Source organism: Mirounga angustirostris, unplaced genomic scaffold (assembly GCF_029215605.1).
Source record: "Mirounga angustirostris isolate CCGP_5_RB_7025 unplaced genomic scaffold, mMirAng1.0.hap1 SCAF_15, whole genome shotgun sequence".
Taxonomy (NCBI): Eukaryota; Metazoa; Chordata; class Mammalia; order Carnivora; family Phocidae; genus Mirounga; species Mirounga angustirostris.
The window spans coordinates 12,697,265-12,719,096 of record NW_026991723.1 but is presented as its reverse complement, the minus strand read 5'-3'; the positions used below and the strand labels follow the sequence as shown (position 1 = coordinate 12,719,096).

General features: G+C 36.5%; 1 protein-coding gene across 4 annotated transcripts in view; it reads right to left on the bottom strand.

The window, feature by feature from the left end:
- Positions 1 to 21,832, bottom strand: part of SMC5 (structural maintenance of chromosomes 5) — a 95,875-nt gene that overhangs the window by 61,170 nt on the left and 12,873 nt on the right. For all 4 annotated transcript variants that reach the window (XM_064579358.1, XM_045882237.3, XM_064579359.1 and 1 more), the window contains exons 3-8: positions 21,776 to 21,828; positions 8,884 to 9,046; positions 7,553 to 7,687; positions 5,681 to 5,821; positions 4,206 to 4,367; positions 3,168 to 3,239 (exon numbers count right to left, since the gene is read on the bottom strand). In XM_064579358.1, the coding sequence (XP_064435428.1) occupies positions 3,168 to 3,239; positions 4,206 to 4,367; positions 5,681 to 5,821; positions 7,553 to 7,687; positions 8,884 to 9,046; positions 21,776 to 21,828 (726 nt within the window). The remainder of the gene's footprint in view (positions 1 to 3,167; positions 3,240 to 4,205; positions 4,368 to 5,680; positions 5,822 to 7,552; positions 7,688 to 8,883; positions 9,047 to 21,775; positions 21,829 to 21,832) is intronic.

Here is a 21,832-nt window from a genome sequence, read left to right as displayed (position 1 = left end):
AGTCCCGGGATCGAGTCCCGCATCGGGCTCCCTGCTCGGCAAGGAGTCTGCTTCTCCCTCTGACCCTCCTCCCCCTCATGCTCTCTGTCTCTCATTCTCTCTCTCTCAAAAAAAAAAAAAAAAAAAGATACAGGTTTAAAGCAAAAGGATGAAATTTTATATAGTCAAATAGAACTCTTCATTTCCCCTCTCCCGGCAATCCTCGTTTCAGTAAAAGGTACCACTTATCCCTCCAATTGTGAAGTCAAAAGATGAGATGGGATCCTCGATTCTTCCACAATTCAATTCTTCAATCTATTCCGAGCAAATTTTGTGGTTCAGTTTTCTAAATTTGCGTGTCCACTGCTACCCTATGAGGAGAAGCCAGCATCCTCACTTGCCTCACCTACTTTAGCAGCCTTGTAACGGAACCCTCTGCTTTTATTTTTGTCCCATACAGTCCCCTCTCCATAAGGCAATCCTGAGTGCTTTTAAAGCATATGAAATACTATTCTTCTCCAGCTTAAAAACTTCGAAAGCCTTCTCCATTTCTCACTGCATTTAGAATCAAATTCAATTTCCTTTCTTTTTCTTTGAGGGTCTAATACGGTCTCTGCGTAGCTCTCATATCTGCTACTTCTCAGGAACAATACTGGACCTCACGGGACACAGAGGGAAGACTGTCAAAGTGTTGAGAAAAAATAGAATTTATAATTTAAAATTCTGCAATATTAATATTCCAGAATGAGTGCAAAAAAAATATATTTTCCAACATACAAGCACTCAGGAAATTCATCACCCAAAGAGTGTCTCTACAACACCCACAGAAAATATCCAGCAAGAAAAAAAAAAAGTCTACCTCCTAAGAGGCAGAAGTGTGATAAAACAAATAAGATGATCAATAAAACATATTAAGTCTAAATAAGCACAGACCGTAAAAAAACATTTTAAATAAATGACAAGTAAAATTTCTGAAGGTACAGATATGGAGTAGAGGAAGAGAAAGTATCTGAACTAAATGGAAGAATAAAAATGCTTACTTAAAAAAAATACATGTTACTTAAACTTTAAGAGTAGTCAACAGAATAGGCTTAGAATATGTAACTTTAGGGGAAAAAATGGAATAAAACCTTTATCAACAGCAACAGAAAAGAGGAGAAAGGAGAGCAGGCAGGAGGAATCAAACTAAAAGCACAGTGAGTAGAAAACCACCATGAATGGACGTGGTGAAATTCCCTTCCTGATGACATGTCATGACACCACAATGACAAAAACTGCAGAACAAAACCCAGTACGTAATTCTCACAGCAGATAAATCAAAACATGATGCAGAAATAACAAAACAATAGAGCTTTAAAACCTAGGAAGCAAAAATATAATTATTAGGAAAAATAGACAAATCTCACAGCAAAAGGTCACTTTAAAAATGGATAAACTGGGTAGGTAAAAAAGTAAGTGAAACATTTGCATAAGTATAGTAAACCTGTTCTAGCATATACATAATTATATATACTCATACATATAGACTAAATATACATTCTTTTTGAATACATACAGAACATGTACAAAACCAAATATAAAAGTCCAAAGAGATCTCAAAATATCTAAAATAAAGTCATAAAGTCCACATTTATTAACCATAAAGGAACAGAAGTAGAACTCTACATTCAGGTTTTGAAATTCCATTATCCAAAGAAATTAAAACAGTAATTACTCCTGTACAACCTTAAATGAATGAAAATGTTAAAAACTGACAATATGAAATCTTAATCAGAAAAGCAATAAAAGCACTTATCAACACACGAGATGCAGCCAAGTGATAACCAGATAAATAAAAATATTTATGCCCTGAAATGTATTTATTAAAAGTTAATAAAAGTTAAAAGTGACATAACTTATGAAAGTGCAAGCCCTGGTAAATATGCTAAGGCAAAAATAGAAAATACTAGTCCAAGTAGTATTAAACTACATAACAAGTCAGCATGACACCAAAAAACCAGTTAAGGATGAAACAAAATAAAATTTTAGGCCAATCTCACATGGTGCAAAAAACTTTAAATAGAAGATTTTCTAGTTGAATCCAGTAATGTATTAAAATATCAAGTACGATGTGCGACAGAAACATAAAGATGATTCAGTGTTACACATGTTATTAACCTGTATTCCTGCTTAGGGTTTTAAAGATGAAATCTTTATGCCTCTTCCCTCCTAAACTCTAAGTATTAGAAATGGAGTACAAAGGGTTCACTCCCACGAGGACAGAGGGAACAAGGGAGGAGACGTCAGCGACTGGAGACCTCAACAGCATTCAGAAGAGGAAAGACAGCAGAGGGACAACTAATTTAGTACCCTATTATAGGACCCACAGTGTGAAAGACGATGAGAGAAAAGGGAAAGAAAGGAGGACCCTTTCAAAACAAAAAACCAATGCCAGAGCCTCTCAAAAACTCAAGAGATGTCAAGTATAAAAGATACACAACAGGACTGCCCTGCCCTACACCTCCTACCTGGCTGCTCCTGCACCCCATCCACACAGACACCCTGAGCACTCGGCACTGATGGCCTAGCCTCTGCCACGGAAATTTGAGGTTTATTCTCTGGAGAAATTAAATGAGAGGCACCTGGGATCTGAAGATAAAGGCACAGAAAAAGGGGTGAGGTTGAAAACGGGAAGATGAACGAAGTGTTTCAACCACCGGGAATGTTTCAAGTTATGCGTCTATCCCTAACACAGGTAATTCAAACTTTAGTTTCTGAATGGTTCTGAAGAACAAAACCCCACATACTGTTGGGGATCTCTTAGCTAAGAAGTCTACTTTCTTGCACAGCCATCTTAAAATGATTTTGCCATCAAGCCCCACCTATGCATAAAGAATTTGTAATCAGCTTTTTAACGTCCTACTCTTAACATCAACAGAATAAATCTCTTAAAATTTAACTTCTGCTACTGAGATAACTAAATCCAATTTTACCATCACCCTGTTAAACTATAGCCACTCAGTTACAAAGATCACAGTGCCTATCTACTAGGAGTAGTTTTGAGAATTTTTCCTCATTATCATCTGTGCAACTGTTCTACTGAGCAGGACCTTAGACAATTTCCAAACAAAAAGTTGTCCCACAATTCAGACCTGAACACAGAAGTTAGGTTAAATTAGCATAGTAAAAATTTCAATACAAAATCCTACCTGTTTATCTTTCCTTTCTATAATATCTTGCTTTTGTTTGCATTTTTGAGAAGTCTCCTTGATATCTGTTGCCTGTAAAATTGAACCAGAAGGAGGGGAATTTAGTTAAAATCTCAAGCAAGCAAATTATGTGGTCCCACCCATCCAAATATCAAGTTAACCCACTTATGCTTTTCATTTCTTTCATACCAAATTTATAGTTATCAACAAAAATACGAACTTACCTGCAAATCTATAAAAGCTTATTCATTGATATTAAAAATAGCCATAGCAGGATGCATACATGTTTCTTTATCCCTTCACATTTATTATCTTGTGATATTTCATCTGATCCTAGACACCATCCTATTAGGATAGCAGGGTCCATAGTTCAAACTGTTCTCAAAATCTTGGGACTCCCCAAATCTCCCTAAAGGTCAAAAGCCATGACCATAAAAATTTTTTTAAGTTTAAAATTTTTATATAATTTTTTTAATAAATGGAATATTCCATATGCCATTATACTATTTATTCTAAGAAACATCAGGCTTTCAATGATAAATTCACAAAAGAAATTCAATGTTTCCAGGAATACTACTCTGAATCCTCTTATCATTAAAACATAATCACATTTCAGGGCGGCTGGGTGGCTCAGCTGGTTAAGCATCTGCCTTCGGCTCAGGTCATGATGTCAGGTTCCTGGGATCGAGCCCCACATCGGGCACCCTGCTCAGAAGGGAGTCTGCTTCTCCCTCTCCCTGTCTCTGCCCCCGACTCATGCTCGCTCGCTCTCTCTCAAATAAATAAAATCTTTGGGGGGTTATAAAAAAAAAAAAAAAAAAATCACATTTCAGTTTTCTCTTTTGTATGCTGGAATTCCTATTAAGTAGCAACCTGCAAAAAGTGACGATTAGGACCCTGAAAGCCCTATGGTGGTAGAATTGAGTCAAAAAAGGAATGAAAACTACAAGTGAATGCACAAAATAACTTAGAAAACCTGCAGAGTAGGTTCTGTACTTGCTAAAACACAGAAAATCCTAAGCAGAGCCAGAAAAGTACCTTCTCTTTGATTCGAGCCTCCAAAATGTGACGCTGCCTCTCAATTTCTTCAATTCGACGGGTCATAGGGATCTGCCCTTCTTTAAGTTTTCTCACCTCTTCCTTCACTCGGTCTCGAGCTAGTTTTACTTCTTCATACTCCTGACGAACATTTTCATATTCCTTCCAATTAATTCAAGAAAGAAAAGTTAATGTACTACTAGCTTAAACTAACACATCTCCTAAAATCAAGGTGCAGACAGAAACCAAATCTATGAAAAGACTGTTTTGATATCCTTTTGGCAGGTCTACTAATATAAAATTTACCCTCTGAAACAACTTAAATAGTGAATACCACAATGACTTATCAAGAACCTTGATACTCAGTATTTACCTCTATCACTAGGCTGGACTCCAACTTCTATGGTTCTGAAACTTACACAGTAATTGCTACTAAGGTTTTCCTCTAGTCTCTCAATAAAGAAGGGGATATGAGAATGTATAAATAAAAGAAACTCAGTTATGAAAAGTAAAAATGCAAAAACAAAACAAAGGAAAAATGGGTCAAAAGGAGAACAAAAATGCGGGTAAAAATGATGCCTGTCATGTCACAAGACTTAATAAATATTTGCTAGAAAACAAAAGAGTGCTCAGAGAGCATATAGTGAGAATGAGTGGGACGAAGAAAAGATTACAAACATTAGAATAAATTAAAAAACAATGAAAAAAGATTGAAATCAATCTCAGAAAGAAAAGGATAAACCAAAAGACTTTATTAAAGGAGAAAGATAAAGTAGGTTAAGAGAATAATGGGCATAGGAAAATGTAGTCAAAACAAGCTGAAAAGCAAAAAGTTTAAGAATTATGGACTGATGGGACAGGGTAGGGTGAAGGGGTGGTGGAGAAAGGCCACAAATACAGCCACATGTTCTATTAACAATTACCTCCATCCTAACCCTGGTACAAACACAAAACTTCCTTATTCTGTTCTGCCCATCATGAAGAGATGCACTGAGCGAATGGACTCTTCAGCTCAAACTGTGATCATAACTAATAACTATACACTGCAGAGCGATTAAAAGGAAAGAGTAGCCTCAATAAACCAAGGAAGCAGGAGGAAAGAATTATAGTCCACAGCTTTCAGCTACATCTGTACCTGAACTTATCAGTGGTACATGCCAAGTAAATTCTGTGTGACCTGAGGACACTCAAAGATTTAATTTTTGTATGTAAACATATTTAGATCATTGATATCTTATAAAACAAACTATCTGTTGAGGACTCATACCTGGAAGAATTAAGAGCACAATCAACTGTTATTTGTTACACAGTAAGAGTAACAGTACACAGCTGTATCATAACACCAATTTTATTATGATATATAAGGCAAAAATGAACAAAGCACCTGATTTGAATACAGAGCAATTAGTGCCTTCTTTATAGCCTTTCTGCTAGTTAAAGCATCACCATTTTTGCCTCTAATAATTAAGACTTACCACCCACGGCCTTTTAGCTTCAAGCATCTCAATCAAATCTAAATGTCGCTTACGTTCATAGAACCTCTCCACATCTTGTTTATATCTTTCATTCCTCTGAATCATTTTCTCTAGATACTCAGTTTTCTCTTTGCATGAGGTCTAAAACAAATATTTAACGATTAGTTTAACTGAAAAGACAACAGGTCAAACTCTATAATGATGAAAATGTACAATGCTAGCAAAATTTCACAATGAAGAATTTCACAGTTCTTAAGAACTGTACAACATGCATACCTGAGTTCTGGTATTTTTTAATTAATTTATTAATTGTGTGACTGTGAGGAAGCCCCACCACATCTCTGAGCCTAGCCTCTTCCTGCCAAAGACAAGACACGGATCTGCCCTACTCACCTCAAGGGTAGAAGCAACGTACTTAAAGTGCAAGTTCAACAAAAGCTGTTAATGTGATATACTAATGAAAGTAGTATTATTACGATTAGTACATTATGAACACCCATGGCTTAAGGACTTAGAAATGAGATGAAGGAAGTTAAAACCTGGCCTTTAGACTGCAAGTTAACAAATGCAAAGATGTACTCAGAACCTGGTAGGGTATGTGTTTGCATTCCTTCAGAGGAGAGCACTAATTTCAGAGTGTTTCAGATCGAGTATAGTAGTCCCTCGCCTTATTTGTGGGGAATATAGTCCCAAACCACTAGAGGATGCCTGAAACCACTTAGTGCCAAGCCCTATATATATATACTGCTTTTACCTAAACATGCATACCTATGATAAAGCTTAATTTGTATATCTGACACAGTAAGAGACTAATAAGAACAAAAGAGAATAATTATAACAATAAATGGTCATAAAAGTTATGTGAATGTGGCCTCTCTCTCAAAATATATTATCGTACAGTTGCCACCCCTCTTCTAGTGATGATGTGGGATAATAAAATGCCATGTGATGAGATGAAGTGAGGCACTGTGACATAACGTCAGACTATTGTTGACCTTGTGACCGTACGCCAGGAGGATCATCTGCTTCTGGACTGCAGGTGACTGTGGGTAACTGAAATGGCAGGTAACTAAAAGCGTGAATAATGGGGGACTACTGTATCAGACTTCCACTGGGGAAAGGGTAAAAAGACCGACAGAGTATCTAGAGCAGTATAAAGTAATTACTACTCCTTTGGTCACTAATAAATATTAAATTATAATAATACGCTTATTATTAACTATGGACAGTTACAATTTAAGAGAAAGCATTTGTTTATAAGATATCTTATGAGAATTTACTGAATTTATGTTAGTGGCTGGGACATGGAAAATGATTCATTAAACAAAACACCTTTTCAAATGATATGCTATAAAATAACATTTTAATGTGTATGTTTATTAAAGGTGAACATAAAAAACAATAGTGCAACTAAACACAAAGCTCTCTTACAAAGTCAACTCTCCTGCAACTGAAAAAATATGAGAATTGTTCAACAGAGACACTACATCAAAATCTACAGGGTAACTGCTCTATTACCCAAAGCCTTGTACCGTCCTGGCACATGGCAGGTGTTTAAGAAATGCTGAAAGAATAACTACTGAAACTTCCTGAGAGAAATAAATACTTTAAAATATTATCAGTGGTTCCTTAGAAATTCAATTAATAACATGTATTTGATGAAATGATAGTCAAATTTTTCAAACTTTTTTCAAACCCAATTCTGATTTACTGTGACTTAGTTTAATTAATGTCAGCAATACAACCCTAGGTGAGAAAACAAAATCATAAATATATGAAGTCACTTGAATCAGAGCTACTATTCACTCTACCACACTGTGAAAGATGGAAACCAGTGAGGAACATAAAAATGAGTTGTCTGTTTATAAATACCTCTAGTTGTTTTTCTTTCTCCCTGAAGTTTTTGAGTTCACAATGGTATCTGTGCATTTCTGGAGGACCAATGGACTTCTCAGTAGCTTCAAGGAGTTCAATTTTACTCAGTTTAGCAAATTCTCCAACTTTATCCTAGAGCATAAAACTTAAATATCAGCAACTATTATCATTTTTTTTAAAGATTTATTTGTTTAGAGAGTGAGAGAGAGAAAGAGACAGAGAGCATGGGGAGGAGGGAGAGTGACAGAGAAACGTAAACAAACTCTGCACTCAGCAAAGAGCCTGACACCGGGCTTGATCTCATGACCCTGACATCATGACCTGAGCAAAGACCAAGAATCTGACACAACTGACTGAGCCACCGAGGCACTCCACAACTATTACCATTCATAAATATCTTCAAAACATATTTCACTCAGTGATCACACGTGTTAAGATGAAACTCACTGAAAAGAAAAAAACTGTAAGATGTACAATATATATAAACTCTGTCCTTCATATATTATTCCCTAAAACGATAAAGATAAACTAAGAGTATGAACTGTCATCTTTCTGAGACCCTTTTAAAATTTTCTAGGTCAGTATTTCTAGGGTAAAGTGTTTATAGACATATAATAAATAGCTTGGGGATAAAAGAAAAAACAGTTCCCTGGATTGAAATGATCATTAACTACCACACATCAGCTGGAATGTTAGAAGTTAAGAAAAAGGATATTTTTAACATCTACTTCTGGAGATATCAGGCATCAGCTAACAATGCTTTCAAATTTTAAACTTTTCTTGAATTTGGACATACGTAATCAAGTCACTGTTTCTGAATTGAAAAAAATGAACTATAATTCAGTCACTAGACAGCACTCAAAGAATTTTAACATTTAATGTGCATTTTCAGCATATTTTTACTAAACTTAAAGTATAACAAAGTTTTAGAATGCACACCTATAGATTTAAGAGTTTTAGTGTATCAAGTATTTTATACAAAAACACGAGTAAGAAGTTGTTCATTAACAAAATTTTAAGCGCCTACAAATTGTAGCACATGGCCACGCAAGTCACTCTACCTAAAAACAATATAATTTTATTTCCTTAACCATTTTCTGTAGTTTAGACTTCCAACTTTTTATTAATTGAAATCTTCCAAATTACTATAATAAGATTAGGAGATGAGCTGCTACCTTTTACAAAGGACTGTTAGAAAGTATTAGCATTATGAGGCTTACTTTAAATAGCCTCCATTACAATGTCCCTTGAAAAATATTTACATTCTTCTATGGTATGAAGAGGAAACACACAAAATTCTCCCGTGTGTACATTTAATTCTCTCATACCTGAGGTAGAAATTGGCAAAGATTGCCCACTTGAATGTTTAAGGCTGCAACTTGTTCTTCTACTACTTTCTGGGTTGTAGATTTTTTGTTGATGAACCAAGAAGACTGATTTTTTGCCACATCAATCTCACGGGTGATTATAAGATTTCCAGAAGTTCTGAACCTAGTTAAAAAAATTTAAAAATCTTTATGTTCGAAATACATGTATCATTTTAGAAATATAATTTCCAAAATTCTCTTGCAACAAAGGCTTCCAGGCAGGATTATTACAACTTTTATTCCTTTTGATATTTTGGCCCCTCCAAAGAAGGAAACCTTGATATTTTATTGGTAATAATACATAATTAAACACATGTAAGTTACCACTTATTCAACATCACAATTATTTAAACTGTTAAAAACAAAGCCAATACTAATTTCCAAACACTGACAGAGGATTTACATATCTGGACTTATTTATCCTTTATTATTCTCCAATCACATGCGTTGACTGCAATTCAAAATGGGGTGGTATATATAAAATTAAATGCTGAAACTTCCTCTACTTGGAAAATATATGAATGAAAACCAATTCTTGCATAAGCAGTTCAGACATCAAAACTAGCCTGGTCATACAAGCCCATGCCTTCCTCGTCATGTACTCCACTCTGAATTCAGAGGGGACTATATCATACACCCTCTTAAAGGAACATTAAGCAATACAGAATCTGAAAGAAGGGTATTTACTTAGGTCTTGCTTTTAGAAGTACTACTGCTCCACACCTCCCATCCATCTTCTTCACTGGGAATCAGCAGCATGTGGTAGAAAGATAAATTATTGGTATTCAATGGCTAAATGACAACGATAACTTGTAAACGTGGTTTATACAGACTACACTACAATTAGAACACTCCAAACATTAAGATTTTAGAACTTAAAAAAAAAGGTATTTTAAATTTTCATTTACAGCAGAATGACTAATGAAGTACTCTTTCTGATCTTCTTGCTATAAACTACAAATAATGAAATATTAAAATATGTTCATAAATGCATTTATGAGTTAGCATGAAAGTAAGTAAATCTGGCCTAAATCCCAGGGCAGGTGGAGATCCAGAAGTTGAAAAATGAAACTGGCTTTTACCCTAGGGACCATTTGTCCCACCAAATAACCTTACACATTCATAATCTCCCAGGAGAACGGTTACAGATAAGGCCCAAAACTACCCAAGGCAGAGAGTCTAATAAAAATCATCCCCAAAAGACTATACCCTCAATGTAAGGGTAAACTAGAACTACTCCACCATCACCACCATCACCACCAACAGGTAAACTGCCTGTCTCAAACTATGGCTTGAATTGCAAAAAAAACCAATTTCTCCTAAAGACAGTTAATAACCACAAGCCAATCTAAAACAGATTAGTATACTGAAGTTAGTTACATAACATACCTAAGGTTCAAAAATGCACGGAGTGAGAATTGTGTATATTTTGATCCTGGATTGAAAGTATCCAATGGTCTGTTGCATAAGTTAGTGAAAATTCCCTCAGCAGGAATCTACCTTTACCCTTAAAGAATTAACACAAAGTTCAAAGATAAAAGGGCAGCTTATTGGAAACACACATACATGAAAACAAACCATCAAGAGTAAGAACTAGCAGGGAGCAAGATGGCGGAAGAGTAGGAGACCTGGATTTCGTCTGGTCCCAGGAATTCAGCTGGATAGGGATCAAACCATTCTGAACACTTATGAATTCAAAAGGAGATCGAAGAAAAGAATAGCAGCAACTCTCTGAACAGAAAAGCGACCACTTTCTGGAAGGTAGGACGTGCGGAGAAGTGAATCCGAGGAGATATTCGGGAGGACAGACGGCGGGGGAGGGGGCTCCGTCGGCCGCTTCTGGCAAGTGATAGAGCCGCGGAGCACAAAATCGGAACTTTTAGAAGTCTGCTCTGCTGACGGACGTCACTCCGGTGGCTAAGCAGGGGGTGGAACCCTCGCGGGACAGTGTGGTCTCAGGACCCTCGGGGTCACAGAAAGACCGGGGGTGCCCGAGTGCAGCAGAGCTCCCAGGTATAGGAGCGGGGAGGCCGGCTGCAGACAGAGCCGAGGAGTGGGCTCGGAGCTCGGGGTTGCCAAAAACCATGATCCATGGCACAGTCGGGCCACTGCTCCTCCAGCAGGGACCCAACGAGCGGCAGATCCGGGAAGACTCCCCTTCCTCCCCCGGGAAGAGCAGCATGGGAGCGCACCACAGGGATTTGCTGGGTTTGGAGACTCCACACCGAGTTGGGTGCCAGAGACAGAAACGCTCGGTCACAGGTTGGGTGAGCACGGAGTGCGGCCGGAGACCGGGGAGACGGGAGTGACTGACTGCTTTTCTCTGGGGGCTAACTGAGGAGCAGGGCCCCAAGTTCTCGGCTCCTCCGGTTGGAGATTGGGAGGCTGCCATTTTCACTCTTGGCCTCCAAAGCTATACAGAACTTGCAGGGAACAAAAGCTCCAGAGAGCAAACCCCAGCAGATTACTTAGCCAGGATCGGCAAGGGCGGGGCAATTCCGCCTCTGGCAAAGACATTTGGGAACCATGGCAACAGGCCCCTCCCCCAGAAGATCAGCGAGAACAGCAAGCCAAGACCAAGTTTACCGAACAATGAGAACGGCAGAACTCCAGCGCTAGGGGAATACTACACATAGAATCCATGGCTTTTTTACCATGATTCTTTAGTCTTTCAAAGTTAATTTTTTTAACTGTCTTTTTTTTTTTAATTTTTCTTTTTCCCTTTTTCAACCAACATCTTATCAATCCCTTTTTTAAAAAAATCTTTTTTTTCATTTTTAGAGTCATATTCTATCCCTTCATAGTAGTTGCCCTTATTTTTGGTATATATATATACAAGTTGTTCTCTCTTTAAAACTCTGGGACACAGTTTCTTCTAACATCCAAATATACCCTAAATCTCTAGTGTATGGCTTTGTTCTAGTCTCCTGCCTGATCACACTCTCTCCCTTTTTATTTTTTTTTAAACCCTCTTCTTTCTTTTTTCAACCAGCTTATCTTATCATTTCCTTTTATAAAATCTTTTATAATTTTCATCTTTACAGTCATATTCCATCCCTTCATCGTATTAACCCTTATTTTTTGTAAATATGTAAGTTTTTCTTTCTTTAAAATTTTGGGAGGCACTTTCTTCTAACAGACCGAAATACACCCAAAATCTAGTGTGTGGCACTGATCTATGCACCAGCCTGATCATATTTGATCATATTCTGATCTTTGTTTTTGTTTTTTTTCTTTTTTCTTTCTTTCCTTTTCTTTTCCCCCGGTTTCAGGTCTTTTCTGATTTGTTTAGTGTATATTTTCTGGGGACATTGTTGTTAGCATTTTGTTCTCTCATTCATCTATTCTCCTGCGGACAAAATGACAAGATGGAAAAAATCACCTCAAAAAAAAAAGAAGAGGCAATACCGACTGCCAGGGACCTAATCAATATGGACATAAGTAAGATGTTGGAACTAGAGTTCAGAATGATGATTTTAAACATACTAGCTGGGCTTGAAAAGAGCATGGAAGTTATTAGAGAAACCCTTTCTAGAGAAATAAAAGAACTAAAATCTAACCCGAAATCAAAAAGGCTATTAATGAGGTGCAATCAAAAATGGAGGCTCTAACTGCTAGGATAAATGAGGCAGAAGAGAGAATCAGTGATATAGAAGACCAAATGATGGAAAATAAAGAAGCTGAGAAAAAGAGAAACAACTGCTGGATCACGAGGGCAGAATTCAAGAGATAAGCGATACCATAAGACGAAACAACATTAGAATAATTGGGATCCCAGAAGAAGAGAGAGAGAGAACGGCAGAAGGTATATTGGAGCAAATTATAGCAGAGAACTTCCCTAATTTGGGGGAAGGAAACAGGCACCAAAATCCAGGAGGCACAGAGAACCCCTCTCAAAATCAATAAAAATAGGTCAACACCCCGACATCTAATAGTAAAACTTATGAGTCTCAGAGACAAAGAGAAAATCCTGAAAGCAGCTCAAGAGAAGAGATCTGTAACCTACAATGGTAGAAACATTAGATTGTCAACAGACCTATCCAGAGACCTGGCAGGCCAGAAAGGACTGGCATAATATATTCAGAGCACTAAATGAGAAAAATATGCAGCCAAGAATACTCTATCCAGCTAGGCTGTCACTGAAAATAGGAGAGGGATGCCTGGGTGGCTCAGGTCATGATCCCAGGGTCCTGGGATCGAGTCCCACATTGGGCTCCTTGCTCAGCAAGGAGGCTGCTTCTCCCTCTGCCTGCCTCTGTCTCTCTCTGATAAATAAAATCTTAAAAAAAAAAAAAAAAGAAAAGGAGAGATAAAAAGCTTCCAGGACAAACAAAAACTAAAGGAATTTGCAAACACGAAACCAGCCCTACAAGAAATACTGAAAGGGGTCCTCTAAGCAAAGAGCCTAAAAGCAACATAGACCAGAAAGGAACACAGACAATATACAGTAACAGTCACCTTACAGGCAATACAGTGGCACTAAATTCATATCCTTCAATAGTTACCCTGAATGTAAATGGGCTAAACACCCCAATCAAAAGACAAAGGGTATCAGATTGGATTAAAAAACAAGGCCCATCTATATGCTGTCTGCCAGAGATTCATTTTAGACCCAAAGACACCCCCAGATTGAAAGTGAGGGGGTGGAAAACCATTTACCATGCTAATGGACACCAAAAGAAAGCTGGGGTGGCAATCCTTACATCAGACAAATTAGATTTTAAACCAAAGACTATAATAAGAGATGAGGAAGGACACTATATGCTACTTAAAGGGCCTATCCAACAAGAAGATCTAACAATTGTAAATATCTATGCCCCTAATATGGGAGCAGCCAATTATATAAGCCAATTAATAAAAAAATCAAAGAAACACATCGACAACAATACAGTAACAGTGGGGGACCTTAACAATCCCCTCACGGGGCGCCTGGGTGGCTCAGTCGTTAAGCGTCTGCCTTCGGCTCAGGTCATGTTCCCAGGGTCCTGGGATCAAGCCCCGCATCAGGCTCCCTGCTCCGTGGGAAGCCTGCTTCTCCCTCCCCCACTCCCCCTGCTTGTGTTCCCTGTCAAAAAAAATAAAATCTTTAAAATAAAATAAAAACAAAAAACAAAGAAAAACACCCCCTTCATTGAAATGGACAGATCATCTAAACCAAAGATCAACAAGGAAATAAAGATTTTAAATGACACACTGGACCAAATGGACTTCACAGATATATTCAGAACATTCCATCCCAAAGCAACAGAATACACATTCTTCTCTAGTGCCCATGGAACATTCTCCAGAATAGATCACATCCTAGGTCACAAATTAGGTCTCAACCTGTACCAAAAGATTGGGATCATTTCCTGCCTATTTTCAGACCACAATGCTTTGAAACTAGAACTCAATCACAAAAGGAAAAGTCAGAAAGAACTCAAACATATGGAGGCTAAAGAGCATCCTACTAAAGAATAAATGGGTCAACCAGGAAATTAAAGAATTAAAAAAAATTCATGGAAACAAATGAAAATGAAAACACAACTGTTCAAAATTTTTGGGATGCAGCAAAGGCAGTCCTAAGAGGAAAGTATATAGCAATACAAGCCTTTCTTAAGAAACAAGAAAGGTCTCAAATATACAACCTAACCTTACCCCTAAAGGAGCTGGAGAAAGAACAGCAAATAAAGCCTAAACCCAGCAGAAGAGAAATAATAAAGATCAGAGCAGAAATCAATGAAATAGAAACCAAAAGAACAGTAGAACAGATCAACGAAACTAGGAGCTGGTTCTTTGAAAGAATTAACAAGATTGATAAACCCCTGGCCAGACTTATCAAAAAGAAAAGAGAAAGGACCCAAATCAACCAAATCATGAATGAAAGAGGAGAGATCACGACCAACACCAAAGAAATACAAACAATTATAAGAACATATTATGAGCAACTCTATGCCAGCAAATTAGATAACCTGGAAGAAACGGATGCATTCCTAGAGATGTATCAACTACCAAAACTGAACCAGGAATAGAAAACCTGAACAGACCTATAACCACTATGGAAACTGAAGCAGTCATCAAAAATCTCCCAAAAAACAAAAGCCCAGGGCCAGATGGCTTCCCAGGGGAATTCTACCAAACATTTCAAGAAGAATTAATACCTATTCTTCTGAAACTGTTCCAAAAAATAGAAACGAAAACTTCCAAACTCCTTTTATGAGGCCACCATTTCCTTGATCCCCAAACCAGACAAAGACCCCATCAAAAAGGAGAATTACAGACCAATATCCCTGATGAACATCGATGCAAAAATTCTCACCAAAATACTAGCCAATAGGATCCAACAGTACATTAAAAGGATTATTCACCACGACCAAGAGGGATTTATCCCTGGGCTGCAAGGTTGGTTCAACATCCACAAATCAATGTGATACAATACATTAATAAAAGAAAGAACAAGAGCCATATGATCCTCTCAATAGATGCAGAAAAAGCACTTGACAAAGTACAGAATCCTTTCTTGATCAAAACTCTTCAGAGCATAGGGATAGAGGGTACATACCTCAATATCATAAAAGCCATCTATGAAAAACCTACAGCGAATATCATTCTCAATGGGGAAAAACTGAGAGCTTTCCCCCTAAGGTCAGGAATGCGGCAGGGATGTCCACTATCATCACTGCTATTCAACATAGTACTAGAAGTCCTAGCCACAGCAATCAGACATCAAAAAGAAATAAAAGGTATCCAAATTGGCAAAGAAGAAGTCAAACTCTCACTCTTTGCAGATGGTATGATACTTTATGCGGAAAACCCAAAAGACTCCACCCCAAAACTGCTAGAACTCATACAGGAATTCAGTAAAATGGCAGGATATAAAATCAATGCACAGAAATCAGTGGCATTCCTATACACCAACAAGACAGAAGAAAGAGAAATTAAGGAGTCGATCCCATTTACAATTGCACCCAAAACCATACGATATCTAGGAATAAATCTAAGCAAAGAGGCAAAGGATCTGTACTCCGAAAACTATAAAATACTCATGAAAGAAATTGAGGAAGACACAAAGAAATGGAAAAACGTTCCATGCTCATGGATTGGAAGAACAAATATTGTGAAGATGTCAATGCTACCTAGAGCAATCTACACATTCAATGCAATCCCTATCAAAATACCACCCACTTTTTTCAAAGAAATGGAACAAATAATCCTTAAATTTATATGGAACCAGAAAAGATCCCGAATAGCCAGGGGAATGTTGAAAAAGAAAAGCAAAGCTGGTGGCATCACAATTCTGGACTTCAAGCTCTATGACAAAGCTGTCATCATCAAGACAGCATGGTACTGGCACAAAAACAGACACATAGATCAATGGAACAGAACAGAGAGCCCAAAAATGGACCCTCAACTCTATGGTCAACTAATCTTCGACAAGGCAGGAAAAAATGTCCAGTGGAAAAGAACAGTCTCTTCAACAAATGGTGTTGGGAAAATTGGACAGCCACATGCAGAAGAATGAAACTGGACCATTTCCTTACACCACACACAAAAATAGACTCCAAATGGTTGAAAGACCTCAATGTGAGACAGGAGTCCATCAAAATCCTAAAGGAGAACACAGTAACAAAGGAAATAACAAAAATGCAAGAAAAAAATAAAAAGACAAACCAAAAACACATGAGGTAATTCTAAAACACTGACAATATAAATTAATAGTAGTTATTATGTCTAAAAGACAAAATTAAAATAGTTCAGACAAGTTATTCAAATGAAAGTACTCTAAGGTCTTTATTTAATAGGAAGATACAGACATTTCAGTCTAGACTCAAATTCAAGTGTATGTGTTAATTCTAACAACTGCTAAAACAAGAATGAGTAATTTCCAAAACAGTAAAGAAAAATTAAACAAAAATCCAAACAAGGGTAAGAGAGAAAATACTGAAAAAATAAAAAGCATGGAATAAGGCAGTAAAAATAAGTCCCAATATGTAAGTCAATCAATAAATGTAATAGATATGCACTATTTAAAAGGCTATTTAACAACACCCAGCTATACTTGTTGAAATGAGATACAAAAGGTATAAAAAACTTGAAATAAATGAACAGAAAAAGAATCTGGAAAACACTTAAAAAAGAAAGCTGCAAACTACACTAATGGCAAATTAAAACACACTCTAAGGGCAATGCATCAAAAAACAAAGAAGTCAGTACATAACAACAAAAACTTCAACTTCACTAGGATAAAACAATTTGAATCTTAGCTGCAACTAATAATGTCCTGAAAATACATAAAGCAAAAATTGACAGGACAAAGGTAATTGACACATCTACACAGAGGGAAAATGTAATACACTCTTCTCAGTAATTAAAGAATCGATCTGATGACTGAAATCAGCAAAAACATACAAGCTTTAACAATATAGTTAATCAGCTTGAACTAATGGACAGAGAACACTGCACATAACAAGAGCAGAATACTCATTCTTTCAACCCAGTGGGTAACAATTATGTAAGCTCACTACAAAAAGGATGCCTTGACAAATTTCAAAGGGTTGGTAACATGACCATATGTTTAAATATATATTATATTATATAATACTATAAACTATGTGTTACTATAAGGTCACAGATTTATAGTAAAACATACAATATACACTATACGTATAATATAGCAATATATAATTCCACTATTATACATTGCATTATATATACTATATATAGTATTACTATATATGTTACTATATATAGGCCCATATAGTTATAATACATAATAATGTGTATAGTAACAAATATAAAGTGTAATTTTATTTTTATAATATATGTATTTTTTTACCACAGAACTATCAAAGTGGAAATCAATACTAAAATATAACAAGAAAATTACTACATCAGAATTTTTTTTTTTTTAAAGATTTTATTTATTTATTTGAGAGAGAGAGAGAATGAGAGACAGAGAGCACGAGAGGGAAGAGGGTCAGAGGGAGAAGCAGACCCCCCGCCGAGCAGGGAGCCCGATGTGGGACTCAATCCCGGGACTCCAGGATCATGACCTGAGCCAAAGGCAGTCGCTTAACCAACTGAGCCACCCAGGTGCCCCACTACATCAGAATTTGAAACAACTTCCAATTACGAACTCAAAGAAAATGAATAGAACTGAAAAATAGGAAAATGCTATATACCAAAATTTGGGAGACAGAGCTCAAGCAATATTGAGAGGGAAATTTTTAACCTTAACTGTCTACATGAGGGAAAACAAAAGACTAAAAATTTGTACAAAAAATAGCCATTTCAAGAAATTAGGGGGAAAAAAAAAGTTTCAAGAATTAGTGAGTATAAAAAATAGTGAAACAGAAAACCATGATGTAAGACAGAAACAACAATGCAGAAGTCATTCACTGAAAAGGACTAATGAAACTGACAAATCAATTTTTTCAAATCAAGGGGAGAGAAAAAACCAATGAGGCTAACACTACTACAGAAGACACTTTGGTTATGCCACTTCTCTGCTCAAATTGTGGTGGGTTCACAGCTTACTCAAAATAAATGCAAAGTCCTTACACTGGCCTACAAAGGCCCTATGAGCTGGCTCCTTGATATTTTTAGACCTCATCTCTTACTATTCTCTTGTTCAGTGCAAGGCAGTCACACTGGGTACCACTTCAGTCTTTTTTAGCATCTGCAGATGCTGAAATGCTGTTTCCCCAAGTATCTCCATGCTCAACATCTATCTCTTTCAAGTCTTTGCTCAGGTACTGTCTTCTGAGTGAGAACTTTTCTGATCACCCTATTTAATACTGTAAACTCCACTCTGGCACTCCCTCCCTATTCTCCTTTCCTGCTCAATTTTCTACCTGACACTAATCACCATCCAATGTAGTATGTATTTTACCTATGTATTTATCTGCCCTTCCCTCCCACCCCTAACCATAAATTCCAGAATGCTCTATCTCTCCTCCCCCTCAATGGATATGTACTCAAATATTTGAAAATGACTACATAAATGTATGCTAGAGATTATTCGATCTACTGTTCCACTCAAAGAGTATGTGATCAGTTAACACATTTGTTCAACAGCAGTAACAATTTCAACAACAAGCCATTTTGTATTCCCAACAAGTGACCACAATGTAACTGAAAGACTTTGGGGAAAGGGAGACCTCCCCTGTAGTTCTGGCAACAGAACTCTGGTTTATGGTCACCAGTTAGATTATTATAGCTACTAGCTATTACACACCAAAAGTGTACCTCTTTGATAACTAAGAAAACAACTGGGCCTTGGTGATTCAGAGCAGAAAATGAGGAGTGTTTAACGTCTGCAGCCATCCATAAAAGACTTTGAAACTTACATATTAATACTCCCTCTGTATTTTATAAAAATACCTGGCTTAGTATATGTTTCAGTTGCAGTATCTAAGAAACCACTGTGATCTATCAACAGCACCAAGGCTAACACAAGAATATTTTGGCAATTTAAAAAAATTTTTTTTAGATTTTATTTATTTTTTTGACAGAGACACAGCGAGAGAGGGAACACAAGCAGGGGGAGTGGGAGAGGGAGAAGCAGGCTTCCCGCGGAGCAGGGAGCCCAATGCGGGGCTTGATCCCAGGACCCTGAGATCATGACCTGAGCTGAAGGCAGACACTTAACGACTGAGCCACCCAGGCGCCCCAACTTTGGCAATTTAAAAAATATATCATATAATCCATTTTATATGTACAAATCAATGCTTTTTTTATTGTGGTAAAATGTACATAACATAAAATTTACCATTTTAACCATTTTTAGGTATACTGTTGAAGGAATATGTGTATCAACAACAGTTTTTAACATATGCACATGGTTCTGTAACCATCACCACCATCTAATTCCAAAATGTCTTCAACACCCCAAAAAGGAGCCCAAACCTGTTAGGCAGTCACTCCCCACTCTCTCTTCCCCAAGCAACCACTCATCTATTTTCTGTCTCTATGGATTGCCAATTCTGGACATTCCATAGAAGTGGAATCACACAGTACATAGTATTTGTGTCTGCCTTCTTTCACAAATCATGCTTTCCAGGTTCACACACGTTGTCGGATCTATCAGTACTTCATTCCCTTCCACAGCTGAATAAGATGTCCTTGTAGGACTATATCACATTTTGTTTAGCCATTTATCAGATGATACACATTTGGGATGTTCATAAGTTTTCACTATTAAAATTAGGAAAAAGCTAATTTTGTGCAAATGAGTAAACATTCTCTAGAATAGTAACTGGATCAAAGATTATTTTATTTAAAATCTGGTATTATTGTCAAATAAGATATACTGCTTACATTCCTACGTGCATGACAGGATTCACTTCTCTATCACTTTTGCTTAGTGAAACAGAAAATTTTGCTAAAATGGAAAAAAAATCCTCATTTTGATTTCCTTCAAAAGTGATGAGTTATAACTAATGAGCTGTATACTTTTTATACATATTGGCCATTTATTTTACTTGGTGTTAAATTTCTTTGCTTATGTTCTGTAAGTTGTTTGTAATTTTTACTGACTTGCATGAGACATTGGTATTTTGGTAATTTTAAGACATGTACATGTTATTTGTGCTGAAAATGTTTTCTCCCATCTGTCACTCATTTTTAACTGTGGTACCATTATTTTCAGCTGGATTTGTATGGAATCTGAATTTCCTATCTTCCTTTTTATGGTTATTGGGTATCCTATTCTGCTTGAAATAGCCTTTCCCTTTCCTAAGATTTAAAAAATAATATACATTTTTTTCTATTATTTTCAAAGTTACATATTTTTTCACTAAGCCTTTAACATATCTAGATTTATGAGTCAGGTATCTGATAAAGCTCTAAATTTATTTAAAAAAATTAAAAGCCAATTAGTTTGCCTCAATTTGAGTAATTTATAGCCTACATTTAAACTGCTATCTTTACAATAAATGCTCATAGACATTTAGATCTCCCACTTTTTCCATCCTGCTACTCTAATTTTCTGAACTAATACCATTATCAACAGCTTTACAGTACACTTTAACATCTGGTGCACAGATGTCTTATTCGTAATTCTCCTTTTTCAAAATCTTCTTGGTTTTCCAGCACATTTATTCTCCCAAATGAACTTTAGAATCAACTTGTAAACTTACCTGTTGATACTCTTGTTGGAACTATATCAAATTTACATATTAATTTGAAAGGACTGAAAATGTTGAAAATGAGTATTAACTTTATGTTTCTAGGAACATAGTATACTTCTCCATTTATTCAGGTCTCGGTTTTGTATCTTTCAGTAAAATATTATCATTGTATTTTAATAAATTAAGTATAATCTTACCGGTTTTATTTCTATGTGGTTTTTTTTTTTTTTGCCTACTTCTCATCATTACATAAATAAAACATTCTCCCAGTTTTTGAGTAAAAAGATCATTTCCCCATATCCTATAAAATGATGAAGCTATATCAGATGATCTTTAAAAGCCACTTAAGCTAAAAAATTTCATTACCTCCTATGAACACTCCAAAACACCCCACTCACTAAAAATCAACTAAAACAATGAGCTTATCTGTGTTTAAAAGACTGAAAAGTATATACACTGAAGATGGTTAACTGGTTTCATCTTGAATACTGACTCTCAGACATCAGAAATGGCTGCCAAGAGAGGTAATTTCTTTAAGAAATCTACTGAAAGAAAAATCTTACCATTTAGATTTTAAAAGATGCATAAAAAAATAACCTGTCTGGATAAAACATCCTTTAAATATGATTTCTAATATTTATGCCATAATGCTGTATTGTTACTCTTTTTCTAAAGTCATCACAAAAGCATGAACATAAAGAAATTGTACAGGAAAAAGGGGTTTCAGCACTTCTAACACTTACAATTCAATTTCAACCATTCCTTTGGAACATCCTCTCTTCACAAAAAAACCAACCTAG